Source organism: Bufo bufo, chromosome 1 (genome assembly GCF_905171765.1).
Source record: "Bufo bufo chromosome 1, aBufBuf1.1, whole genome shotgun sequence".
Taxonomy (NCBI): Eukaryota; Metazoa; Chordata; class Amphibia; order Anura; family Bufonidae; genus Bufo; species Bufo bufo.
The window spans coordinates 527343053-527370841 of record NC_053389.1 but is presented as its reverse complement, the minus strand read 5'-3'; the positions used below and the strand labels follow the sequence as shown (position 1 = coordinate 527370841).

The 27789-nt window shown below is 41.0% G+C and overlaps 1 protein-coding gene across 1 annotated transcript in view; it reads left to right on the top strand.

The window, feature by feature from the left end:
- The window catches only part of POT1 (protection of telomeres 1), a 113649-nt gene that overhangs the window by 66576 nt on the left and 19284 nt on the right, over nucleotides 1–27789 (top strand). Inside the window, exons 6-12 of the mRNA XM_040411904.1 lie at nucleotides 2183–2352; nucleotides 6053–6126; nucleotides 14335–14391; nucleotides 15550–15706; nucleotides 17447–17646; nucleotides 21938–22070; nucleotides 22278–22366. Coding sequence (XP_040267838.1) covers nucleotides 2183–2352; nucleotides 6053–6126; nucleotides 14335–14391; nucleotides 15550–15706; nucleotides 17447–17646; nucleotides 21938–22070; nucleotides 22278–22366 — 880 coding nt within the window. The remainder of the gene's footprint in view (nucleotides 1–2182; nucleotides 2353–6052; nucleotides 6127–14334; nucleotides 14392–15549; nucleotides 15707–17446; nucleotides 17647–21937; nucleotides 22071–22277; nucleotides 22367–27789) is intronic.

The following is a 27789-nucleotide window of genomic DNA, read 5'->3' as shown; positions in this document are numbered from 1 at the left end:
ATACAAGCCCACGCCATGACACTACCACCACCATGCTTCACTGATGAGGTGATATGCTTAGGATCATGAGCAGTTCCTTTCCTTCTCCATACTCTTCTCTTTCCATCACTCTGGTACAAGTTGATCTTGGTCTCATCTGTCCATAGGATGTTGTTCCAGAACTGTGAAAGCTTTTTTAGATGTTGTTTGGCAAATTCTAATCTGGCCTTCCTGTTTTTGAGGCTCACCAATGATTTACATCTTGTGTTGAACCCTCTGTATTCACTCTGGTGAAGTCTTCTCTTGATTGTTGACTTTGACACACATACACCTACCTCCTGGAGAGTGTTCTTGATCTGGCCAACTGTTGTGAAGGGTGTTATCTTCACCAGGGAAATAATTCTTCGGTCATCCACCACAGTTGTTTTGTGTGGTCTTCCGGGTCTTTTGGTGTTGCTGAGCTCACCGATGCGTTCCTTCTTTTTAAGAATGTTCCAAACAGTTGTTTTGGCCACGCCTAATGTTGTTGCTATCTCTCTGATGGGTTTGTTTTGCTTTTTCAGCCTAATGATGGCTTGCTTCACTGATAGTGACAGCTCTTTGGATCTCATCTTGAGAGTTGACAGCAACAGATTCCAAATGCAAATAGCACACTTGAAATGAACTCTGGACCTTTTATCTGCTCATTGTAATTGGGATAATGAGGGAATAACACACACCTGGCCATGGAACAGCTGAGAAGCCAATTGTCCCATTACTTTTGGTCCCTTAACAAGTGGGAGGCACATATGCAAACTGTTGTAATTCCTACACTGTTCACCTGATTTGGATGTAAATACCCTCACATTAAAGCTGACAGTCTGCAGTTAAAGCACATCTTGTTAGTTTCATTTCAAATCCATTGTGGTGGTGTATAGAGCCAAAAATGGTAGTATTGTGTCGATATTTATGGACCCGACTGTACATGATGTGTGTATTTTTTATAGTCCTCTGTTTCTCTTTACAGTGACTTATCTATATCCCTCTCTAGCTGGAGCTACTGCTAGGCTCGATATAGGCACATCAACTGCTGTGCAAGACCAGTTTGATTTCTGTACGCTGTATTACAGCTAAAAGATGGTTATAAAAATTTGAATGAACAAATTAGATTGAGTTTGATAGCATTCAATTAGGAAATGGAAGTACATTTTCATTGCACAAGTGGACTTTTTCTTAAAGGGGTTTTCTGGGTATCAATTTTTCCTTTTCCTTGTGCTTCCCCTACCAGGCCCTGCAACTTACTAATGCACTTGTGCTATCTTTTTTGTCTCGCTCTTGATATCAGGGGAGTGATCATGTTGACTGCACCCTCTCTGGAAGACTGTATTTCTTCTGACATGACCACCAGCCCCCCCCCCCCCCATGATCCCCTCATTGACAATCCTGAGGTTAGAACCATGTGATTCCAAATGGGCTGGTCTATGCTCTCAGTCCACAAACAGGGAAGGCAGAGTATGAGAAGTGCTGTGGCTGTTGTTCATCTACATCCACAACCTGGAAATTTGGTTTGTAGACAATGGAGCACACCAGGAGCTTGGGGATTAAAGTGAAGACTTGAGAAAAGTTGACCGGTACTCTATTATGCTCTGTAGGGGACTAGACGATATTTACACAATTACATTTTTTTAGTATCCTGCTCAACCTTTTAAATGGTGTTTGTCATCAGCAAAATTCATAGAGATACCTGTGGTTCACCTGATTAAAACACAGTTTTTCTTTTGTTGATCCAAGGCTCTGTTACTGAGTTATGATACTTTTTCCTAATATGCAAATTAGGCATTTGGTGCAACGAGGGTGTTGCCATTGCGCTCATGGCACACAAACTCCACTGGTTTCTATAGCTAGCTCCTTCCTCACTGGGATGATAGTCCCAGTCAGAACTGCAATTTTCTATTGTGTTTCATCTATATGTTGCATTTCACGTGTTTGCAGAGAGATGTTAAAATGCTTTGGCTGTAACAGAATCCGATGTTGCTATGCCTTTGTCTAGCATTAACCTTGTGTCCATGTGCCTTTATAGTTTTTCTGTGTTAATTTGGCTCATTATCGGTTATTCATTAAAAGAATGAACTAATCTCCTCTATCTGCGCCATATCACACCTTCACTGCAGTACTTCACTAAAGTATTTATCAAGAACCAATTTTTGTACTAACAATATTTCAGATCGGAAGTCACATTGTTATTCAGAATATACATGCCAAACTACACGGCACAGCCAATGAAAACCAAGGACATGATACGTATGTGGAATTTCACCTTCATGGGGGAACAGGTTTTGGACGAGGAATCTCAGTGCCTCCAGAAGACGATTCTGATGTTAAAGAACTGCAAAAGTAAAAAAAGAATATTATTATATTTCATTTACAGAATTTGTGTTACCAGTCTACATCAATCCATTCTGTTTGACAGCACCAAATCCAATCATGCTAAAGGGATTGTCCAGCCTTTTATAACACATTCAGGGCCTTGCGATTTTCCATTTTTTACTCCCTGCCTTCCGGAAGCCATGACTTTTTTTAATTTTCCCATTAACATAGATGTATCAGGGCTTGTTTTTTACAGGGCAAGGTGTACTTTCTAATGGCACCATTTAATGTTGCAGTGCGAAATGGGATGGAATTGGAAAAGAAAAATGCAGTTCTGCAACAGTTTTATGGGTTTAGTTTTTATGGCATTACCCATCTGGTAAAAATGACCAGTTGCCTTCATTCTATGGGTCATTATGATTACAGAAATACTACATTTACAGTGCCTTGAAAAAGTATTCATACCCCTTGAACTTCTCCATATTTTTTCACTTTACACCCACAACCTTAAAAGTATTTACGGGGATTTTATGTGACAGATCAACACAAAGTAGCAAGTATGTGGGAAGTGAAAGACAAATGATACGTGGTTTTCAGAATTTTTAATAAATAAAAATCTGGAAAGTGTGGAGTGCATTTGTATTCAGCGCCCCTGAGTTAATACTTTGTAGGACCACCTTCCGCTGCAATTACAGCTGCAAGTCTTTTGGGGTATGTCTCTACCAGCTTTGCACATTTAGAGGTTGAAATATTTCCCCATTCTTCTTTGCAAAATAGCATTTTCTTAAAGGGGTTGTCCCACAAAAAATATTCCACAGTTTTCAAACCAGCACCTAGATCTGAATACTTTTGTAATTGCATGTAATTAAAAATTTGTATAGCTACTGAGTTATTCAGTAAAACGTATCTTTATAGAGCCACCTAATTTCTTATTTCTTTGACCTGCTCACTGACATGGCCGCACATCCTCAGTTTCATCTTGTAACTGCCTCCTGAGCTGTGATAGGGCGAGCATGGACACGCCCTCTGGGCTGAAGCAGAAAAGACCCTCCCCTTGAGCTGCCAGCTTGATATAAATCTAGCAGAGCAATGAATGGGGAGATCTCTGGATCCATGTGAGGTACAGGGCTGGTTCTAGCTTTGTTAGATGTCTGATACATTATTTATGGGATAACCCCTTTAAGTCTTTGGCAGCCTCTACCAGGTTTTTCTCCAGGATTGCCCTGTATTTAGCTACATCCATCTTCCCATCAACTCTGACCACTTCTGAAGAAAAGCATCCATACAGCATTATGCTGCCACCACTATGTTTCACGCTGGGGATGTTGTGTTTAGGGTGATGTGCAGTTAGTTTTCCTCCACACATAGCATTTTGCATTTAATCCAAAAAGTTCAACTTTGGTCTCATCTCTCCAGAGTATCTTCTTCAACATGTTTGCTGTGTCCCCTACATGGCTTTTTGCAAACTGGACTTCTTGCGGCTTGCTTTTAAAAATGTCTTTCTTCTTGATAATCTTCTATAAAGGCCAGATTTGTGAAGTAGATAACTAAGGCCCCTTTCACATGGGCGAGAATTCCGCGCGGGTGCAATGCGTGAGGTGAACACATTGCACCCGCGCGGAATCCGGACCCATTCACTTCAATGGGGCTGTGCACATGAGCAGTGATTTTCATGCATCACTTGTGCGTTGCGTAAAAATCACAGCAAGCGCTATATTGTGCGTTTTTCACACAACGCAGGCCCCATAGAAGTGAAAGGGGCTGTGTGAAAATCGCATGCAAGTGCAGATGCAGTGCGATTTTCACGCATGGTTGCTAGGTGACGATCGGGATGAGGACCCGATCTTTATTATTTTCCCTTATAACATGGTTATAAGGGAAAATAATAGCATTCTTAATACAGAAGTAAATTAGGGATGGAGGGGTTAAAAAATAAATTAATTAAACTCACCCCATCCACTTGTTTGCGCAGCCCGGCTTGTCGTCTTCCTTCTTTTTTCTGGACCTGGGAGAAAAGGACTTTGGGTGACGTCACTGCGCTTATCACATGGTCCATCACCATGGTGATGGACCATGTGATGAGCACAGTGACGTCACCAAAGGTCCTTTTCCTTCCAGGTCCTCAAAGAAGAAGAAAGAAGACAAGGCCCTGTTGGCTGCTTCTCTAATTAGTGCTCTCCTTGCCTGGGCTTCACAACTTTATTCCTGACCTGTCTGCTGTGATCTTTGGTTTTCATGATGCTGTTTGATCGCTAATGTTCTCTAACATACCTCTGAGGCCTTCAATGAACAGCTGTAGTTATACGAAGAATAAGGGGTATCAGAGTAGGGGGCTGAATATAAATGTATGCCACCCTTTTCAGATTATTTATTAAAAAAAATGAAAAATACGTATCATTTCCTTTTCTCTTCACACATACTTGCTACTTTGTGTTGGTCTATCACATAAAATCCCAATGAAATACATTTACATTTTTGGGTGTAAAGTTCAAGTGGTATACATGTTTTTTCAAGGCACTATATATAGTTTTAATACTTTTAAAAAATCAGATTTTTTTCTTTACATTGCCATATTCTGATCCCATAAATTTCTTGTATTGACATCTACGTATCTATGTGAGCACTGCATTCTGTAGTTTCTATTGATACTATTTTGGAGTGCCAGTGAATTTTTTTATGTCTTTTTATTCACTTTTTTTTTGTGGGGGGGGGGAGGTGAAGCGACGGAAAAACATTGAATTGGCCATTTTATCTTTCTGTTACAGCATTCACCAGACAGAATGAATATATTTATAATTTAATAGTACAGGACATGGCAATACCTATGAGTGGCAATACCCAGCCTGTAGAACTTTCATTGTGTTGTTATGGAGCCCTGCCACAGACAGGATTCCTAAGGAACATTTCTGTAGCAGGTATATGAGCCTCTAGCAGGCTCAAGGCTACCACAGCAAATAAATGACTCCCCCAGTCTCATCGTGGAAGAGCCGTTCGGGCCTCGGGTGCGCAGCGCTCTCAGGGAAAAGCATCTCAGATGCTGTGGTCACAATTGACCATGGCATCAGAGGTGTTAAATCTCTGTGATCGGCATCATGTTTAAATACCAATAGGGGTAAAATGATTTCCTATCCTTAGATCTGACACCCTACACCTACTTTTCTGTGTAGCTCCATCGCCAGTGCTGGGACTACAATGCAGTATCAGCATTTTAGCTGACAGCACTCATCACTGCCCATTGATTTCAGCGGGAGCAGCACTGCAGTGACAAGTGCATTCCACTAAGATGCTGACAGTGCCCTTGTGCTGACTTACGGCAGCGGAGCTAGAACAGCTGATCAGCGGGGGTGCAGGTCATCAGTCGACAGGACAACCCCTTTAATAATGCTACTGTATGCATTACTCTGTTGCATTATTCTGATTCTTAAATGCTTTGGTGCTTTGATTTTCGATTTAAAAATATGTTTTTAGGTGGAAGAACTTTTATACCACATCACTAAAGAGGGGTTAGTGGAAATATGGGAACATTGCTGATCTTGAGTACAAATGGCTCATTGAAGTTGTGCTATTGAAGTGAATAGGAGTTACATGGAACTCTTTCACTCTCTAAGTGTCTCAGAAAAAAGGATCTCTTTTCTGTTTCTTTTTTGTTGGGATTGCACAAAAGGACTTTCATATTTCTATCGCTAAATGTGTATTCATTATTGACCTATATTTTGTTTTCTTTGAGGATCCTGGATGCTGTAGATGTAAAGCAGAATCAGCCATTAGATCCTGATGCAATCACGTCAGGCATTCAATTAAGTATGTATACACATTTATATATTTATTTATATATTTATGATGTGCGTGTGTATATATGTATGGTGCATTTAAAGGGGTTTTGCGGGTTCAGAGCTGAACTCAGACATATCCCCTTCTTCCCCCACTCAGCCCCTCTGACATGAGCATTGCGGCATTTTATGCTCCTATTCTCTCCCTTGCTCTGTGCTAGATCGAGCAGGGCAAGGGCTTTTTTGTTTATTTTTTAATTTTATTTTTTATAATACTGGGTATGCAGAAAAAGCCCTTGCTCTGTGTGATTCATGAAATGCTCCAAGGCTCATGTGAGAGGGGCTGAGTGGGGGAAGAAGGGAATATGTCTGGGTTCAACCCCTTTAATGATGTAACTTAAAGGGGTTGTCTCACTTCAGTAAATGGCATTTATCGTGTAAAGTTAAAAGGGTTGCTCATCACAGACAATGGGGGCATATTGATAGGATATGCCCAATTTGTCCTATAGGTGCAGGTCCCGCCGATGGGACCCACACCTATATCGGGAACGGAGCCCCACAAAGTGGTGGCTGGAGGACTCCGGTCCGGCCACCACCAAGCACGCTCCCTATAGAAGTGAATGGGAGCGCACTGCGCATGACTGGCCACCGCAGCACAGCACTTTCGGGGCTCCATTCTCTATATAGGTGTAGGTCCCAGCGGTGAGACCCGCACCTATAAGAAAATGGGGGCATATCCTAGCGATATGCCCCCATTGTCTGTTATGAGACAACCCCAAGGTACTTACTAATGTATTGTGACTGCCCATATTGCCTCCTTTGCTTGGTTTTTCATCACATTATACACTGCTAGCTTCGATGGTTACGATCACCCTGCAATCCAGCATCGGTGGCAGTGCTTGCACACTATAGGAAAAAGCACTGGCCTCTCTGGTTGCCGAGACTATGGGAGCACACATATGGACACATAAACAGCAACTCTTGTCCAGGCCACCTCATATCTGCACTGCAGAGGTTGTAATCCCTGGATACAAGCAGTGTGTAATCTGATGGAAAAAATGAATCAAGCCAGCAACTAGGCAATGTGAGCAATCACAATACACTAGTAAGTGCCTTGTATCAACTCTCTGTACATGATAAATGCTGAAGTGAGACGACCCCTTTAACCTCCCTGGCAGTCTGATTATGTCAGTAATTTTGTACCCAAAGCGGTATATTGTTTTGCAAGGAAATTTGTTGTTTTATATTGTAGGCCTGTAATTCTTAGGAATTACTCACTTAAATCTGTCTAAACAAAAGTCTAGTAGACATTCCAGGTATGATAAAGTTTGAAACACAAAATCATAAATTATAATACAATAAAAAAAAAAAAAATTTTTTATAATTTTATTCAATAATGTAATCAAATCAAAAACATTGCAATTTGTCAAACAAGGGTGCAACATCACTAGTCCCTGTAATAATAGACACTGCATATTGGTTCAATAAACCTCAATGGTGTGAAATTTTTTGAAACATGGGACTGCACAAAGTCCGACATCACAATCAGGACAGTGGAACCTGGTTTCCTTTCGGATTCTCCTTTCATTATCATCTCGCTTTGAGCAACAAACCAAGCACATCCTTGTAGGTGCTGACTATTTTTCGGTTGGTGGGATGTAGTCCATGAAGTGACGACCAGTCAGGCGTTCCGGGTTGACAACATCAACAGCACAATGTCCAGGTCTATTCACAGCCATTGATGGTGTTTGGTGGTTCACAAAGATCCGTTCAGCAACTTTCCAAATGAAGTCAGAATGAACCAGAGGCTTGTCACTCTCTTCTCTGTGCAGAATGTAGGCATTCCACAAACATTGCTCAAGAAGATGCCGGAAGACCTCTATGTAGCACTTCTTTTGCTGTTTCCGCATTGCTGGGTAGAATGTAATTGCTTGGTCGGCTCTGTCGACACCTCCCATGGTTTTATTGTAGTTTATCACTACTTGTAGCTTCATGACTTCTTTCCCACCTTTCGTGTGTACCATAACAGTCGAGGTATTATGAACAGTACTCATTAGGCACACATCTTTTTTGTCATGCCAACGCAGTGCCATCATCTTGCCTTTCTGCCAGGCAACCATTTCTCCAGTTTTCAGCTTCTTCTTGCCAAACCTTGATGGCATGTCACAGCGGTTATCCCTAACGGTTCCTTAGGCATCGGTTTTGTTTTTTTACAAGAAACTCATAAAGTTCAGGAGAAGTATAAAAGTTACACAATAGCCCTGATTTAGCAATGGTTCAATGAGTGTGAGGACGGAAGATGTTGACATTCCATAGTCGCTGTACTTTGGATTGAATTGTGCCTTTTCCAGTCTTTATAACTGAATTCCAAATGTAGCCAGTTGACGATTCGCAGAGCATCTAGGATCTATTGGATCCAATAATACGGGATCACTCCACCATCTGCTTACGTCCTGGTACAGCATCATTCCCGCTGCCTTTTCATCGAGCGGGTGTCTGTGAGTATAGAGGGCCTTTTTTTAACCAAGCAAAACTGGTAAGGACACAAAGTTGTCTTTGATACTTTTTTTTTTGTATACACTCTTGCTTTTTGTATACACTGTTGCTTGAGACACAATTGTTGACATACTCCGATGTAATCATTAAACCAGCAGAGATCGGGATTGCCTAAAGGAGGATCCGCAGTACAAGAACTGCTATCCCTACAATTACACTATAGCTATAGACAGTGCTTACCTCCTTGAAGCACTAATCTATTAGCCGGAGGAGAGCCCAGATACTGCCAACAAGCAGATAAACAAGAAGGAATACTAATTATAAGGGAAATTAAAGCAACACTACAAATCCCAGCAACCATACGAATAAACCACCATATCCTCATACAAGACTTTTTGATAGACATTTGAAACGCCCAACCTTGGATCCAATCTTGGACACTATACCTATCACTCTCTGGATTAGGCTCCATTCACACATCCGCAATTCCATTCCGCACTTCCGGGTCCGCAATTCTGATCCTGAAAAAATTAGAACATGTCCTATTCTTGTCCGCAATAGCAAACAAGAATAGACATATTCTCTTAGTGCCGGCAATGTGCGGTCCGCAAAATGCGGAACGCACATTGCCGCTGTCCGTGTTTTGCGGATCCGTGGATCCGCAAAACACACACGGATGTGTGAATGGATCCTTACACACATACGGATGTGTGAATGGATCCTTACATACATTTGTAATTCCTGGATGTTTTAAATATAGGATTTTCCTTCCAAAAGATTTTTTTACAAAGGATTTTTTTTTATTTTATTTTTTTTCTCCTTTTTTGTTTTATATATATTTTCTATATACACTCACCTAAAGAATTATTAGGAACACCATACTAATACGGTGTTGGACCCCCTTTTGCCTTCAGAACTGCCTTAATTCTACGTGGCATTGATTCAACAAGGTGCTGATAGCATTCTTTAGAAATGTTGGCCCATATTGATAGGATAGCATCTTGCAGTTGATGGAGATTTGAGGGATGCACATCCAGGGCACGAAGCTCCCGTTCCACCACATCCCAAAGATGCTCTATTGGGTTGAGATCTGGTGACTGTGGGGGTCATTTTAGTACAGTGAACTCATTGTCATGTTCAAGAAACCAATTTGAAATGATTTGAGCTTTGTGACATGGTGCATTATCCTGCTGGAAGTAGCCATCAGAGGATGGATACATGTTCTCATTCTGTTTATGCCAAATTCAGACTCTACCATTTGAATGTCTCAACAGAAATCGAGACTCATCAGACCAGGCAACATTTTTCCAGTCTTCAACAGTCCAATTTTGGTGAGCTCGTGCAAATTGTAGCCTCTTTTTCCTATTTGTAGTGGAGATGAGTGGTACCCGGTGGGGTCTTCTGCTGTTGTAGCCCATCTGCCTCAAGGTTGTGCGTGTTGTGGCTTCACAAATGCTTTGCTGCATACCTCGGTTGTAACGAGTGGTTATTTCAGTCAACGTTGCTCTTCTATCAGCTTGAATCAGTCGGCCCATTCTCCTCTGACCTCTAGCATCCACAAGGCATTTTTGCCCACAGGACTGCCGCATACTGGATGTTTTTCCCTTTTCACACCATTCTTTGTAAACCCTAGAAATGGTTGTGCGTGAAAATCCCAGTAACTGAGCAGATTGTGAAATACTCAGACCGGCCCGTCTGGCACCAACAACCATGCCACGCTCAAAATTGCTTAAATCACCTTTCTTTCCCATTCTGACATTCAGTTTGGAGTTCAGGAGATTGTCTTGACCAGGACCACCCCCCTAAATGCATTGAAGCAACTGCCATGTGATTGGTTGACTAGATAATTGCATTAATGAGAAATAGAACAGGTGTTCCTAATAATTCTTTAGGTGAGTGTATATATATATTTTCTACATTTTCTATATATCCTCCAAGGATCTTAAATAAATATCCATTTTAAATACATTACTGCACACTTGTATTTTATTTATTTATTATATCCTATTCTTCATATATATCACAAACACCAAATCCCAGGTAACTAAGTGCCCTCCACCCTGACTTTACCTCTCAATACCCAATTACATTTGCGACATCGCGGCGAGTCGCACGGAGTGAGCACCACACCATCTCTTTCCAGACAGGTGCAGCCACTTTGACTCTACACATATAGGATTTTATGCCAAATCATGCCCTCTTTGATGCAATGTACTGTATCCAGCTGAGCTGTCCCTTGTAGGCCATTAGACTTTCATCTATGCTGATGCCTCTTTCTGGCATATAGGTCTATTGGAAATCTTTTACAATCATTTGATATATTTCCCAAATTTTCTTTAGCAGGATGAGTAGTTTCATCAAATTCTTCATTGTTTGTGAAGTGAAAAAATTTCATAATCAGGGAAAATCTGTACTCTGACATGACAGTGCCAAAAAATGGAGTTGAAAGTAATTTATTAGTGGCCCAATACCATTTCTGCATGGGTTTTCCCACCACTTCCTGAAGTATTATTAGCCCCAGAAATTTGGTCACTGGTTCCCACTTTCTGCTTCTTGAAAACTTGCTACACAGAGTAGCGGATTGTTGCTCTTTGTACCGGTTTGTCTCCGTAACAATTTTTTCAATTACCTCATCGGTCAGAAATAATTATAGGTGTGCCAAAGGGTTGTTGTGCTCAACGTCTACTTAGATACCAGGTGTTCCAGTAAACGGGAATCTTGAGGGCGCTGTCTGACCCGTACCACAGTCAATAGGGCACTAGGTTCGCACATCACTGCGCTCAGGTGCAGATTCGTCACTGTCACTTGTCTGATCAGTGTCGGATGAGGAATTTCCCAATGAATCGATATCGCTCAATTCAGCGAGTACTTCTAAGTCACTGCCGTTGTCATTTATCTGGTCTAAAACTGCTTTTGCACTCAATTGAAGCTTTTTTGATGCCATGGCCGAAAAATTTCCAGACCAGAAATGACACTAAAAGGGCAGGCAGGGCACTGGAGAATGATCCCTAGGGACAAATCTGAGGTGATTTGGTTTGATACAGTGTAATCCTCACAGATTTTTTGGTCACCTTGCCCCATAAAGTGTAATAATGAATAATCATTATGTACCCGTAATCAACAATGTACCCGTAATTGGTACCAATAAAAACGTCAACTCTTCCTGCGAAAAGTTTATGTAAAACTGAAACAAACATCATAGAAAGTAGACATATTTGATATCATTGCGTCCGGAACAACCTGCTCTATAAAAATAGCGCATTATCTAACCTGTCAGATGAATGTTGTTCAAAATAAAAAAATAAAAACGGTGCCAAAACATAAATTTTTGGGTTACCTTGCCTCAGAAAAAACGTAATACAGAGCAATTAAAAATCATATGTACCCCAAAATAGTACCAATAAAACTGGCACCTTATCCCGTAGTTTCCAAAATGTGGTCACTTTTTTGAGTTTCTACTGTAAGGGTGCTTCAAATGGGACATGGCATCTAAAAACCAGTTCAGCTAAATCTGCCTTCCAAAAACCATATGGCGCTCCTTTCCTACTGCTCCTTTCCGTGTGCCCGTACAGCAGTTTACGATCACATGTGGGGTGTTTCTGTAAACCGCAGAATCAGGGTAATAAATATTGAGTTTTATTTGGCTGTTAACCCTTGCTTTGCTGCTGGAAAAAATTGATTAAAATGTAAAATCTGCCAAAAAAGTGAAATTTTCCATTAATTCTTGTGGAACACGTAAAGGGTTAACAAATTTTGTAAAATCTGTTTTTTATACCTTGAGGGGTGTGGTTTCTAAAGCGGGGTCATTTTTGGGTGGTCTCTATTATGTAAGCCTCACAAAGTGACTTCAGACCTGAACTGGTCCTTAAAAAGTGGGTTTTGGAAATTTTCTTCCAAACTTCTAAGCCTTCTAACGTCCCCAAAAAATAAAATGTAATTTTCAAAATGATCCAAACATGAAGTAAACATATGGGGAATGTAAAGTAATTACTATTTTTGGAGGTATTACTATCTATTATAAAAGTAGAGAAATTGAAATTTGCTAATTTTTCAAAATGTTTGGTAAATGTGGTATTTTTTTATGAATAAAATTTATTTATTTTTTTTACTAATTTTTACCACGATATATGACGAGAAAACAATCTCAGAATGGCCTGTATAAGTAAAAGTGTTTTAAAGTTATTACCACATAAAGTGACACATGTCAGATTTGCAAAAAATGGCCTGTGCAGGAAGGTGAAAACAGGCCCGGGGTTGAAGGGGTTAAAGGGTTTCTGTCACCTAAAATATGGGTATTATGCTGGCTGATTAGCTGATTAGCGATGTGCTAATGTCAGCTGAACATAACTATATTAGTGCCATCTCACTGCCTGAAGCCTTTATTGAGAAAAATGAACTTTTATAATATGCTAATTAGCCTCTAGGAGCAGGGGGGGGGGGGCGTTGAACCTGGCTCCGTTTGCCAATCTCTTTTCACGCCCTTCTTCTATTGATTGACAGGGCCAGGGCAGCGCTGCTCTCCTCCCACCGGCCTTGTCTGCAGTGTAATTCTTGCGCCGTTCAGTATTCAGCACAGGTGCAATGAGGAAGCCAGCAGCCGCCGAACGTCCTTCCCTTCCGCCTGGCAGTGTATTCGGTGACGTCACCGGCTCTGATGGCGGGCTTTAGCGCTGCCCTAGCCGTTTTACTGGCTAGGGCAGCGCTAAATCCCGCCCATCAGTGTCGGTGATGTCACCGGGCTTCCTGGCAGCCCCATGGAGAGCCCCGGTACTTCACCGGATCTCCAAAAAATGCCTTTGCCCTTCGTGATTTAGCACAGGGCAAAGGAGAGCATCGGAGCATGAACTGCTCCGATGTTCAAGTCAGGGTGGCTGCCGGGGGGAAAATGGAGGGATGTCCGGGTTCAGCTCTGAACCCGGACAACCCCTTTAATTTACAAGTGGAAGAGCTGGTGTGTGTTTTCCCCTCTGGTGTTCCTGCTCTTTCTTCTACTAAGTGTCTTATTCCTTAGTATTGTGTTGTTTTCCCTGCCTTCTGGTATCTGGTCTGAGTCAAGACCCCTGTTCCTTCAGCTTAAGGAAGGGGTCGTCTTTGGGCCATATCACTACCTTAGGGCATTACAAGGTAAGTCAGGCTTTAGGTTCCAGTAAATGAATGGTCCTACCACTGGGGTCTGTTCATTCAGTTAGCAGTCAGGGCTAGGGTTAGGATTCATTAGGTGGTGACCTTTTCCTCTCCCTAGCTTCTAGGCCAGATTCCCCCCCCCCTCTTGTGTTTGGTGTGGTGTTCCCTCCCACACCTCGCCGTGACAGCAACTTTTCCTGCAAAAAAACAAGCCCTCAAATGGCTATGTGGACAGCAAAATAAAAAAAGTTACGGCTTCAGGAATTCTGGAAGTAAAAAACAAAAATGGGAAATCCCAGGGTGTTGAAGAAGCTAAAAAGATGACATAATAAAGCTTGAGCCAGCAAAATCTCTCTGTATATAAGAGTAGACTAGATTTTTCTGCTTGGATTCTTCTATGTTTTTCTTAAAACAAATCTGCATAGTAAGCACACATGCCGTGAGGTTATTGGGCAACAATGAATGCTACTTGGAAAATCTTTTGGTTCTGTGTGTCAACTTTTTTTTTGTGGTAAATCAACTATATATCATATTGTGAGATTCAGAGCAGAATCGAGAACTGTTTGCTGAGGTGCAATCATACAGCAAGTTATTTTCTTTTCTTTTATCTTACATGCAGGTCAGATGTCACCGCCCTTTGATGCTCTGGAGAGATGCCAGCAGCTTTCTGTGACAGGTAGAAAACCATTAATGGATTTGAAGATCACAGTGAGAAAAGCTTCCTGCACAGCAGGTTGTGCAGTTATCTGAAATGAGCTGTTCTCTTGTTGTAGGGCTCATATCAATCTAGACTTTAGATGAAGGGAAAAAATAAATGGAGGATATAAAATGCTTTTTTTAAACTTATCAAGATATTCTTTAGTCCACAAAATGACTTATGTGTTTAGGTGTGTGTAGATACACTTCTGGAAATGTAAAAAAATATCACCTTAAAAACTTAATGCGATTGAGCTGAGATTGACTAATTGTAAACTCCTAGTGGTGCTTGGTCCATGATTACACAGCCAAAGTGGTGCACCCTTTTTATTTTGGGGTCTGCAGTATGTTGAGGCAGGGTCACATTAATACCGGGTGCCATCTCCCCTTGCTGAGATACAGGGTGTCATGGTACACTCTTGCATGGAAATGGTCATATAGATGATGGAAATCATCTGGAGATCTGCCTTGCACAGCAGCCAACAACCTTTTTGCTGAACTATGGATCCAAGTATCCAGCAGCCAGTGTGGCAGCCTGTATCACAGCAAGGGGAGATGGCATCCAGTATTAAAGTGACCCTGCCTCAACATACTGCAGAACCCAAAATAAAGGGGGCACCACCTTGGTTGTGTGATCTTTGACCAAGCACCAAATCTCAGCTCAGTCGTATTAGTTTTCCAGGTGATCCTTTTTCACTTTTACAGAAGTGTAGTTGTAATATTTGTAAAGTGATTGTGAGCAGTGTAACAACGTAAAAACAATACCATAACCCATAATAAAAATGTAAAACCATTAGATCCGCATATGCTGTACCTCTATGGAGCTCATTTATTCTGGAGCCTTCTTAATTCTTAAAGCTATTCTATTCCATTCTTGGTCACGGTTTCTACCAACATGCTTGCTCACATTGCATCTGCCACTTCTCATTGCTTCACACCTTCTCATTGCTTTATGCATGCTTTAACCAAAATACTCTACGCATAAAGTTGTGCAGTTTGTCAGATATGCCTCGTGACATTCTAGTAAAGGATGTGTGTTGGAGCTACAGTGAGTGATATGAAGCTAAATGCTTCAATAATATATGCTTCATGTGACTGAATTTTTCATTTGAAGTGTCTTTTTTTTTTTTTTTTGTAGTGCTCCCAGCTCATCAACAATGGCAGATAACTCCTCTCGCCTGCATCACTAAAAACAAGGCTCCTCAGAAATTTCGTGTAAGAGCAAGACTAAAACATGTCCAACCCCATCACCTGTATCAGTCTGTTAAGCTCCACTGCAGTAAATGTAACTCCTTGTAAGTAAAATGTACACATTATAAATTGAAAGTATGAAGCCTGCCAACCGGCCTTGGAGCAGACAACCACTGTCTGCAGTCCCACCACTGCTCCTGTCCTCACAGAACCAGGATGCAGCTTGGTCCTGTGACCGCTGCAGCCAGTCAGTCCTCACCGGTCACCTCAGCTGTGACCGTTGAGGCCTATCTTACCTGAGCAGTCACAGGACAAAGCCCCTGGTGGTCCTGCGGGGATTGGAGCAGTGGCTGGACTGCAGACAGGTGAATGGGTTTTTTATGTTCAGGGGAGGACCCTAGGGGTTGTCGGCTCCAAGGTCAGACAATCCTTTTACGATAACCTTTGATGTAATGCCTGTACAGCTAACTGCTCCTTACTCAAGAGACCCCTATAAGCATACATATTGCATTAGCCATTAATCTGGTGACCATTAGACATTTTAAGATTTATAACTTAGTTGAAAAGAAGTGTGACAGTAAATCTAGCTGTACATTCAGGTTATTTTTCTCCTTTACTGATGTTTGCTATGCTCCTGCATCAAGTTTTTAAGCCTTTTGGATTATTGTACAGTATATTTGTAGTAAGATTTATAAAACGTATTTCCAAGTAGAGTACTTTCAGGGTATGGTACCAAAATGAAATGTTAAAGAAAACCTGTCACCACAAAATCTAATGCAGTCTGCAGGCAGCAGGTTATAGAGCAGGAGGAGCTGAGACCACTGATGTATAAACGTGTAATTTATACTTTTATATCTTTGCTTTTTCCACCTCCTGTGAACTTCAGTTCCGTGGCATGTCAGTGACTGACAGCTATCTCTGTATGCAAACTTATACGCACAAAGCTATCAATCACTGATAACCCCCTCCCTCCTGTACCAATGCAGTACACAGGAGATGGAAAAAGCAGACATATCAATGTATAAATTGCAATTTTTATTGAATCTATTCTCATAAAATCATTTATCAATCTGCTCAGCGCTGCCTGCAGATTGCACTGCATTTTGTGGCGACAGGTCCTCTTTAACAAAAGTACAGAGATATCTTTCTGTACCTTTCCTCTTGGCTCCAGATATCACAAGATGACTAGTGCAAGATGACCATCTTTGGGGGGGAAAAACTTAGTCTTGTTTGACTAACAGAGAAAAATTATCTTTATTCGTTGTCTGTACTTGGTCTTTTGCTTCTGTTTTTCTGAAATTCAACATTATAGAGGACCTTTCACCAGTTCTGACATTACAATATAAGTGCCTGGCAGTGTAGGGCATATTGATCGCAGCGGAGAGCGTCACAGCCAGGGAGAAAAAAAAGCTCACCTTCTACCTGATGAGAAGGAGACGCCCCCTGAGAAACACGGCCATCTCCTCCTCCCTGTACCAATGGTATGGGTTAGCATACAGAGCGGGAAACCAGAACGGGGGGAACAGAGCTGCCCATCGGAAAGAAAATAAGAGCTATCACATCTCCTCGGGCACTTATATTGTAATGTCAGAACCGGTGAAAGGTTCTCTTAGGGTCACATGGCACAATTTTGTTGCAGACACCAGCGGCGACCCTGTGGTGTCTACTTTCCATTGCTTTCATTGACATTCAGTGGAGTGAAGCCACGAGTAGATCTGTGGCATCCAAATTCCAAAACTGCGGGAGAAAATCCCCGGTGTGAATATTAATAATAATATCTCTATTGTTTGTTTGTTGACTGCCGTTGCCAATAACATAACTACTCTGTGCTGCCTATTGTTTAGAATGGATGCCCCAGATGAACAAAGCCTGAACAAAATGTTTGAAGATCGCTTTACTAATAGTCCAAATACCCCAAATGCATTTTGGTATCAGTCAGCATTATGGAACACTGGAACTCTTGATAACCGGACTGTAGTGATTCATTTTGTGAAAAAATATGATATTCTGCAAAGTCCTGAAGACTCTCTAATCATGGTAGAAGGTGAGAAGCCTGTATTGAAAGTTGTAACTGTAGTTCAGAATAATAGCCTCTGGGTGGCAGCATCATTACATGTAAATCTGAAATTCTGTGCTGTGACTACTCAGAGTTTAGGTGTTAGTCACTACAGAATCTTTTGTTTTCTTCTAGTTTTTACTGAACACTAGGATTGATTGTACCTTTGTTACCAGCATGTATGGCCGCATTATAATCCCATAATTGTATTGGTTAGATCCATACTTGGAATATGGTATTAGTAGAATTAAAGTTTTGTTTGACCACACTCTCTCAGATAAGTAGGTTAATGGGATAGGTCATCAGTATTTAAGTCTCTGAAAACCCCTTTAACGTTTTCCATTATAATATATTTATTTGAGATGCTATACCATTCACAGAATAGATCCATTGCAGAAATTTCAGTTAAAGGGGTTGTATTACTTTAGCAAATAGCATTTATTATGTAGAGGAGGTTAATACAAGCTACTTTCTAATGTATTGTTATTATCCATATTGCTTCCCTTGCTGGCTGGATTAATTTTTCTATCACATTACACACTGCTCGTTTCCATGGTTACGACTAGGGATGAGCGAATCGACCTCGGATGAAAGTCCGAAGTCGATTTGCATAAAACTTTGTTCCAATACTGTATGGAGCAGGAGCTTCGTACATTATTAGAATGTATTGGCTCCGATGAGCAGAAGTTATTGCTTTCTGAAAAATGTTCCCCAACGTAAAATTGTGAAGACTGTAACCCCTTCAGTACTGAGCCACTTTTCACCTTAAATCCCAGCCCGATTTTTGCAAATCTGACATGTCACTTTATGTGGTAATAACTTTGGAAATGTTTTACTTATTCTGAGATTGTCTGAGAGATAACATTCTCCGTATGTCTACTTTATGTTGGCATCATTTTGTAAATGTCATTATTTTTTCTTTTCAACAAAATTTCCCAAACCATTTTTTTAAGCACCAATTTAGTTATAAAGTGATTTTGAGGGGCTTATGTAATGGAAACCATCCATAAATGACCCAATTTTAGAAACTACAGCTCTCAAATTATTCAAAACTGATGTTACAAACTTTGTTAACCCCTTAGGTGTTCCACAAGAATTAAAGGAAAATGGAGGTAAAATTTCACGTAATAACTTCATAAATTTATTTGTACTGTAAAATAACATTTCCCGAACTCAGGTTCAGTTCCAAGGTACCACTTGGAACCGAATTAGAGTTCTGGAAATGCTGTGACGGGGAACCAATGGCTTGGATGGCAGCCCCGACGCCTGTGAGCCTGTGAGATCCAGCCTGTAAGTGTATTAGGACTCTTTCACACGACCGTTTTTTTTTTTTTTTCGTTTTGCGGGCCATTTTTTGCGTTCCGTATACGGTCCGTATACGGAACCATTCATTTCAATGGTTCCGCAAAAAAAACGGAATGCATTCTGTTTCCGTATTTCCGTTTTTCCGTTATTTGTCCTATATTCCTATGTATGTCCTATATTTGGCCGCAAATCACGTTCCGTGGCTCCATTAAAGTCAATGGGTCCGCCAAAAAAACGGAATGCATCCGTATGTCTTCCGTATCCGTTCCGTTTTTTGCGGAACCATCTATTGAAAATGTTATGCCCAGCCCAATATTTTCTATGAAATTACTATATACTGTATATGCCATATGGAAAAACGGAACCGAAACACAATGGAAACAAAACGGATCCGTTTAAAACGGACCGCAAAACACTGAAAAAGCCTTACGGTCGTGTGAAAGAGGCCTTACATTGTGTAGTACGCTTACAGTCAATGCATTACAATACAGATGTATTGTAGTGCATTGGAGAAGGGACCAGACCCCCAAAAGTTGAAGTCCCAGACAAAAAAATAAAGTTAAAAAATATGTAAAAAAAAATAGTTTTACAAAAAATTAAGTTTCAAGTGAAAAAAAAGCATCCTTTTCCCAAATAAAGTAAAAAAAAAAATTTTAAAAATTTGTGAAAAAGAGAAAAGTAGACATATTAGCTATCGTCGCGTCCCTATCAACCGGCTCTATAAAAATATCACATGATCCACCCCGCCAAGTGAACGCCGTAAAAAAAAAAAAGTGCCAAAACAGCCATTTTTTGTCACCTTGCCTCAGAAAACGTGTAACACCAAGCGATCAAAAAGTCTAATGTACCCCAAAATGGTACCAATCGAACCGTCATCTCATCCCTCAAAAAATAGGACCCTACCTAAGACAATCGCCTAAAAAATATAAAAAATAAGGCTCTCAGAAAATGGCAGCACAAAAACAAGATTTTATTCTCTTCAAAAATACTTTCACTGTGTAAAACTTAACAAATCTAAAAATGATAGACATATTAGGTATCGCCACGTCCGTAACCACCTGCTCTATAAAAATATCACAATATATGCCCCCCCAAGGTTTTTTAAACTATGCCAAAAAAGCCAGTTTTTTTCTCCTTGCCTGACAAAAAGTGTAATACCAAGCCCCCACGTCACCTCATCCCACAAAAAAATGAGCCCCCACATAAGACAATCAGTTAAAAAATAAAAACCAATGGCACCCGTAAACCAATCCATCAAAATCTGTGCTGCAAAAGCCATATGGAGCTCTTTCGGTTGAGCCATGTGACCCCATAGCAGTTTACCACCACATATGGAGTATTTCTGTAAACTGCAGAATCAGAGTAATATATATTGAGGTTTATTTTGCTGTTAACCCTTGCTGTGTTGCAAGAAAAATTGATTAACATAAAAAATCTACCAAAAAAGTGAAATTTTACCTCCATTTTCCTTTAATTCTTGTGGAACACCTAAGGGGTTAACAAAGTTTGTAACATCAGTTTTGAATAATTTGAGGGGTGTCGTTTCTAAAATGGGGTCATATATGGATGGTTTCCATTACGTAAGCCCCTCAAAATCACTTTATAACTGAATTGGTGCTTCAAAAAAATGGTTTTGGAAATTTTGTTGAAAATTTGAAAAATAGCTTCTAAACTTCTAACGTCCTAAAAAAAAAAAAAATGACATTTACAAAATGATGCCAACATAAAGCAGACATGTGGGAAATGTTAAGTAATATAATATTTTATGAGGTATTGCTTTCTGTTTTAAAAGCAGAGAAATTGAAATTTTGAAAATTGCGAATTTTTCAACATTTTGGGTAAATTTGGGATTTTTTCATAAATAAAGGTGAAATATATTGACTCATTTATGGCTGTCATGAAGTACAAACAAAAAAACAATTATTACCACATAAATTGACATGTCAGATATGCAAAAATCTGGCTGGGATTTAAGGTGAAAAGTGGCTCAGTACTGAAGGGGTTAAAGTCTTCACAATTTTACATTGAGGAACATTGTTCAGAAATTGTTCTGCAATTTTTAGTTATTTGCAGATTAGTGAACCTCTGTGATCTTTGCTTTTTAGCGACTCTGCCTCTCTAACATGCTCTTTTTATACCCAGTCATGTGACTTAATTGGAAATAACTCCTCCAGCTGTTTTTGTTACACTTGGTTATAACGTGGTTATAACGGAAAATAACGGAATCCATAAGACTGAAATCAAAACGGAAGCCTTTAAGAGGCATTCCGTTTTGATCCTTCATAATACAAGTCTATGGGCAGCATAACGGGAACCAGAAGGATCCGTTGTGATTCCCATAGACTTCTATTATGACAGATCAAAACGGAATGCCTCTTAAAGGCTTCCGTTTTGCATTCCGTCATAATACAAGTCTTTGGGCAGCATAACGGATCCGTCCTGGTTTCCGTTATGCAAGACTGGACTCCTGCACAATGGATCCGTTATGCTGCCCATAGACTTGTATTATGAAGGATCAAAACGGAATGCCTCTTAAAGGCTTCCGTTTTGATTTCAGTCTTATGGATTCCGTTATTTTCCGTTATAACGGAATACATAACGCTAATTTGAACCCACCCTTACTTTTCCAGCCTTTTGTTGCACCTCTACGAATTTTTTGAGTTTTGAGATGTGTTGTTGCCATCAACTTCTAAATGTTTTTTTTTTTTGTTTTTTTTTCCCTAAAATGTCTCACTTTCAACATCTGATGTGCTCTATGATCTACTGTGAATAAAATATCAATCTATAAGAATTGCAAACTTTTACAGCTTGTTTTTATTCACATGTATTTACATTTTACACCGATTCCCAGCTTTTTTTTACATTGGGGTTGAAGTTGGAAAAAAAAACAAACTCTGTAAAGTAGAAAGTCTCCAGTTCTCTTGAGGAGCCATATACTTGTGACATTTACGTATTATTCTTGTGGTTATTCTAGGTGGATCTTTCAAAGAGCTCTCTAAGTTGTCAATTCATTTTAACACTATAATACCTGTGAAATCAAAAGAAGAGCACTTGGAAATAGACCTCTCTGCTCCATTTCTTATTCAAGGCAATAAGTGGCTTTATGGGTATGTCCAGCTTGATGAGTGACATGATGCAAACTGCTTTTTCCTTTTTTGTATATATTTATTTTGTAAAATTGAGTTTTTTTCACATACGCTATTAATGTTTAATGAAAAAATATATATTGTATGGCAAATGTATGAAAATGAAGCCTTTTTTAGTTATAGTATTGGGATCCTGGTGTTTTCTCAGTTCATTGTTTAACCTTCTAGGTGCATTAAGTGTTCTAACATAAAGTCACTAGAGGAGCTGCAGTCCTTATCACTGGGAGTAGGATGGGATGCTGCAGAAATAGCAAAAGGTAAAAACGTAATGTTTAACCTTTAGATTATTTTAATATTTTGTCTTCTACTATGGCTCACTATAAATCAGTTTTCTTCTACTGTATCACTGTCCACAAGCAATTATAATATATCTAAGGAACGCTCATTCTTTTGAAACAAGCATATGACACGCATACATCTGTGTATTAAAAACAGCAAAACAGATTTGGGGACCACAGCCATCTAGATGGCACAGTTTGTTTGATCTAATATATGCATAGTGTGCCCTGAATGCCAAGGCCTCCAAAATCCGCCCTTGGAGAGTGTACAATACACTTAACAAACTGTAAGTACATCCTGTCCTCAATTCTACTAAGGTTGTTTGTCAAACCCCAGAGAGCCCATTTAATAGTGCTTGAAATACAATTTAGTCTGGATGTCACTGGCACTCTTAATATATTCTGTCATACTAGATGCACTTCTTAGTAGTCTGGTTTTTAGAAGGCTAGTGCTCTCAGCACTTTGCACCATTTGTTCCCTGCTGGACTCCTTATTTTTTACTAAAATAATATTTTTTATTATAGCTCCAACGTATTCCTCAGCACTGTGCAGATGTGGAATTAACTTACAAGTGAAATTACAAGTTATTAAAAATAATTAGACAAAAGAAGAGCATCCCTTGCCCAAAGAGCTTGTGGCTCTATTATTGAAATGTCTTGTAATCAAGTAATGAGTGTTCAGGATAACATGTACCTTCCTCGCCATAGTGAACCCCAGTGGCTGGGTGCCTATCCTTATTATTTTGCCTGGATTCCACTATGGCGGATCTTAGAGTGATGTCCTGGAATGTGAGAGGTTTGGGAGGGCCCAGGAAGCGAATGGCTGTGTTTACACATGTCCGTAGTTATGCTCCACATATTCTAGGGCTGCAGGAAACACACCTTACCACGGAAACGGGAGGAAGAGTCTAGAAACCCTGGGCTCAGTGGGTGGAAAGTGCCTATGGCAATTCATACTCTAAAGGGGTGTCCCTATTGATACACCGGGCAGTTCGGTGGGAACCACATTACATGAGTATTGACCCAGAGGGAAAATATGTTTTTGTATATGCTGATGCTCATATTAATGGAATGCCGTATATGATACTAAATATGTATAAGTCTCCAGACAGCGGCGGGGTTTGCGTCACAATTCCCATCAGCCGGGATTCTCGGCATGGGAGATATTAATCTGCCCCTGGACGAATCAAGGGACAGATTCCACAACCCATCCAACAGTTCTATCCGCCGGTCATCTAATACGGCTCTGGCGCGCCTACTGTCTGAGCTGGGATGGATTGACATATGGAGGGAGAGGTACCCGGATCGAATCAAATTTTCTTGCTTCACTCCCTCTAGGGGAGCTTTATCTAGGATTGATTACCTCCTGGGCACCCCTGGCACCTTTATGGCAATGCGGGACATACATTATGGGCCCCAGGGTCCATCTGACCATGCACCTATAATGGCCTTGATCACTAACCCTTACACTGCTGCTCGCATTCCCAAGCAATGCATACACTCGTTCTGGCTATCTTTAATGTCTCTAAATGATCGGGTACCTGACCAACTTCATACCTTTCTTGCAATTAACTTGGCTGACACTGAACCGGCCTTGCTGTGGGAGACTCTGAAGGCCTTCCTGCGAGGGTGCCTTAAATCTTCCATTTCTTATATCAAGAAATTCTCCCGTCGTAGGGAGGAGGATCTGGGCACACAGTGCAGGAAGGCAGAACTTGAGTTTGTCACTAATCCTACAGAGGAGAACAGGATAGACTGGATGCTGAAGGGCAGACATTACATGAACCACTTTCAGGAAAAAAGTGATCGCAAGATGTTATTCTTGCAGCAGCAGACCTTTGAACAGGGTAGTAGAGTGGATAAAGTGTTGGCACAGATAGTACGTAGGAACAATATGGCTCCACCGATACTACGTATTGCGGACAATAGTGGGGTAGTGATATCTGAACCTGAAGGTATATTAGACCGTTTTGGGGAATTTTATCAGGATTTATATAGTTCTCGTGCTCAGTACTCTACTCATGCATTGGAGGAATACCTCCAGGAGGTCTCCTATCCGCAGTTATCTGCACCGGATAGAGAGCTGTTGGATGGGGAGATTACATTGGAGGGATGGGATCCCGTTGGAAGTGTATTCCAGATATGTGGACCTTCTGGGACCGCAGCTCCTGCGCATGTATAAGGCGTCCCTAGCTGGTGGTGCGCTCCCGGAATCATTGTATGAGGCCTCCATTGTAGTTCTGCTAAAGCCCGATAAGGACCCCTTGGAGTGCGGGTCATATCGCCCTATATCACTGTTAAACTTAGACTACAAAATTCTCACCAAATTATTAGCGAACAGATTGAATAGAGTAATATCATCTATCATACATGAAAACCAGTCCGGCTTTATCCCTGGCCGCTCCACTTCTAGTAACATAAGAAGGGCACAGGTTATTGCTCAGCTTGGATGTGCGGACCGGAAATTATGGGCTTTGGCTGCGCTAGACACTGCCAAGGCGTTTGACTCAGTAGAATGGCCTTACTTGGTACAGGTCCTCAGGCACTTTGGCTTCGGTCCCACGTTCATCAGCTGGATTAATATCCTTTACAGTTCCCCATCCGCGAATATTATGATTAATGGATCCCTGTCATCAACATTTAAACTATATAGAGGAACCAGGCAGGGTTGCCCTCTGTCTCCCCTTTTATTTGCGGTAGCTATTGAGCATCTGGCACTGAGGATCCATCAGGATGTAACTTTCAAATGTATAGCTCTGGGAAATAGGGAGGATCGGTTAGGCTTATATGCTGATGACCTCATTTTATACATGGATTCAGTGGAATCTACATTGCCCAGGGCAATAACCCTTATTGAGCAGTTCGGCTCCTTCTCTGGACTATGTATAAATTGGGCAAAATCAGCCATCATGCCTTTATGGTCCTCGGACTGGCCGTCCATATATTATAATTTGATGGTAGTAGATAGATTTAAGTATTTAGGTGTTATTATTAAGAAAGACCCAGCTATCTCACATGAACTAAACACGATCCCCTTGGTGTCATATTTCGTGGATAAATTTAAATCCTGGAACACCTTACCGCTGTCCACCATGGGTCGGATAAACCTAATCAAAATGATTCTCCAACCTATAGCTCTATATCTGCTGTAACATGCCTGTGTACCAATCCCACGCACATTTTTTGATAGATTGCACTCGATCATGGCGACCTTCATATGGGGCAGGAACAGGCGGAAACTGGCCATTAAGTCCCTACAGAGGAGCTGGGATAAGGGTGGGGCGGCCTTGCCAGACCTATTTTTGTATTTCCTTGCTGGTCAACTGCGATATTTGGTGCCATGGGTGACCCGGGATGTGCTTCCCAATTTTGAATATTATTTGCAGGAGTACTTGCGGCTCTCCACTCTATGGCCTGTTCTTGAAGGCCTTGCATCTGTATCAGGTTCGCTTTTACAGATCCATAGACTTGCGCACCAGGTGAGGAGAGCTGCAAAGATGCAGCAATACAATGACCTACCGGATGATATTCCATTGTGGAATAACCCACTACTTCTTCATCTGTTACATTGTGAAGGGGAAATTATATGGAAAGGATATGGGGTACATTATCTGAAAGATCTATATGAAAATGGTATTCTATTTCCTTCTCTCAGTTACAAACCAAAGTTGGACTTTTGAGATCACATTTCTTTAGATATTTGCAGTTGAGACATGCCCTCCAGGCCCAATTACGAGCTCTTAAAGGGCCAGTCTCGGCATATCCACTCATTGGGGTTTTTAGAACTCAGGGGCCAAGGGGATTGATATCTGCCCTTTATACACACCTGCTCAATTTCAAATTCTCTGCTTCTCCCTTGGGTCCGGAGTGCAAATGGAGAGGAAACATACCCACTTTATCAGCTAAAGAATGGAGCCAGGCCTTAGAGGCTCCAGTAGTTGTATCACCGTCCCTCACTAATAGACTGACACAACTTTTTATACTACATAGATGTTACCTCACCCCGACTAGACTTTTTAAAATGGGTAGGAGGCCCCATACGGGATGCCACAGGTGTGCCCAGTTAAATGCAGATTTTTGGCACCTCATGTGGGACTGTAGTCACATTCGCCCATACTGGAGGGCGGTAGTTGATGTCATATCCACCTTGATCCCAGATACTCTAGAGGTATGCCCCAAAGCTTGTCTCCTAGGAATTCTTGAAGATGATTTGCGTTCACGCTATACACTCACTTTCATTAGGGAGGCTCTTTTCCTTGCCAGAAAGGCTATTGCTCTTAGATGGATGGCGGACAGGCCCCCCACGGTTGGCCAATGGAAAGCCCTAGTCAATAACATCATTCCCTTTGAGAGGATTATCTATTCTCGCAGGGGATGTCCTCAGAAATTCCAAAAGATATGGGGACCGTGGTGTGCCTCTCCACTGACTGTCACGACGGCCCACTTACACTCTATGGTTTAGCAACCCTGTATATCTTCCCACTCAGTATTCCGGAATATAGGAAGGTATTCATTTAAAGGAGTCACAACACAATGTGGGACTGTTAACATGGATGTTTTATTAGCATACTGTGTTATTGATGTATCTTTGCTTTTACTTGTCACGATGTTGTAGAATTCTGATCTGCATTATGAGATGTGTAGCTCACCGAATACTTTTCTGAGTGCTCTATAACATACCTTGCTTGCTATTCTTCAATAAAGAGAGTTAAAAAAAAAAAAGAGAGCTTGTGGCCTAAATGGAGACAGTGACACAATAGGCACACAATTTTTCTAAGTGACCAGTCCAGTGCTGGTATGGGTAATATTAATAAAACTGTTTGCGCCCATCACCCAGTATTAGAGCCAACACTGATATAAACTGCAGAGTGATGCAGGGTAGTTAGTTGAGGACAGGATTAAGGGGGGAATATCTGAGACCAAGTAAAGTTTTGTACAAGCTGTTGTTTTATAATATAAGACTATTTGAATAACTATGGGGGTCATTTACTAAGCTGAAATACGTCTAAATTTAGGCATATTTCAGGTGCAGATGGCGGTGCAACAATTAGTTGCGCCACTGTCTGCGACTTCGCCCCGCTAACGCCTGGTCTAAAATTGAGGGTGGGGAAGGGGACGGGCCGGGAGGTCCGTCTCATTCACCATTTTCTATGCCTCTTTTAGGCGTAGAAAATGGTCTAAATGTAAGACAGCTTGGAAGCTGTCTTAGGCTACTTTTACACTCGCGCTTTGTGTGGATCCGTCATGGGCGGATCCGTTCAGATAATACAATATACAACCGTCTGCATCAGTTCAGAACGGATCCGTTTGTATTATCTTTAACATAGCCAAGACTGATCCGTCTTGAACACCATTGAACGTTAATGGAGGGCGGATCCGTTTTCTATTGTGTCAGTGAATCC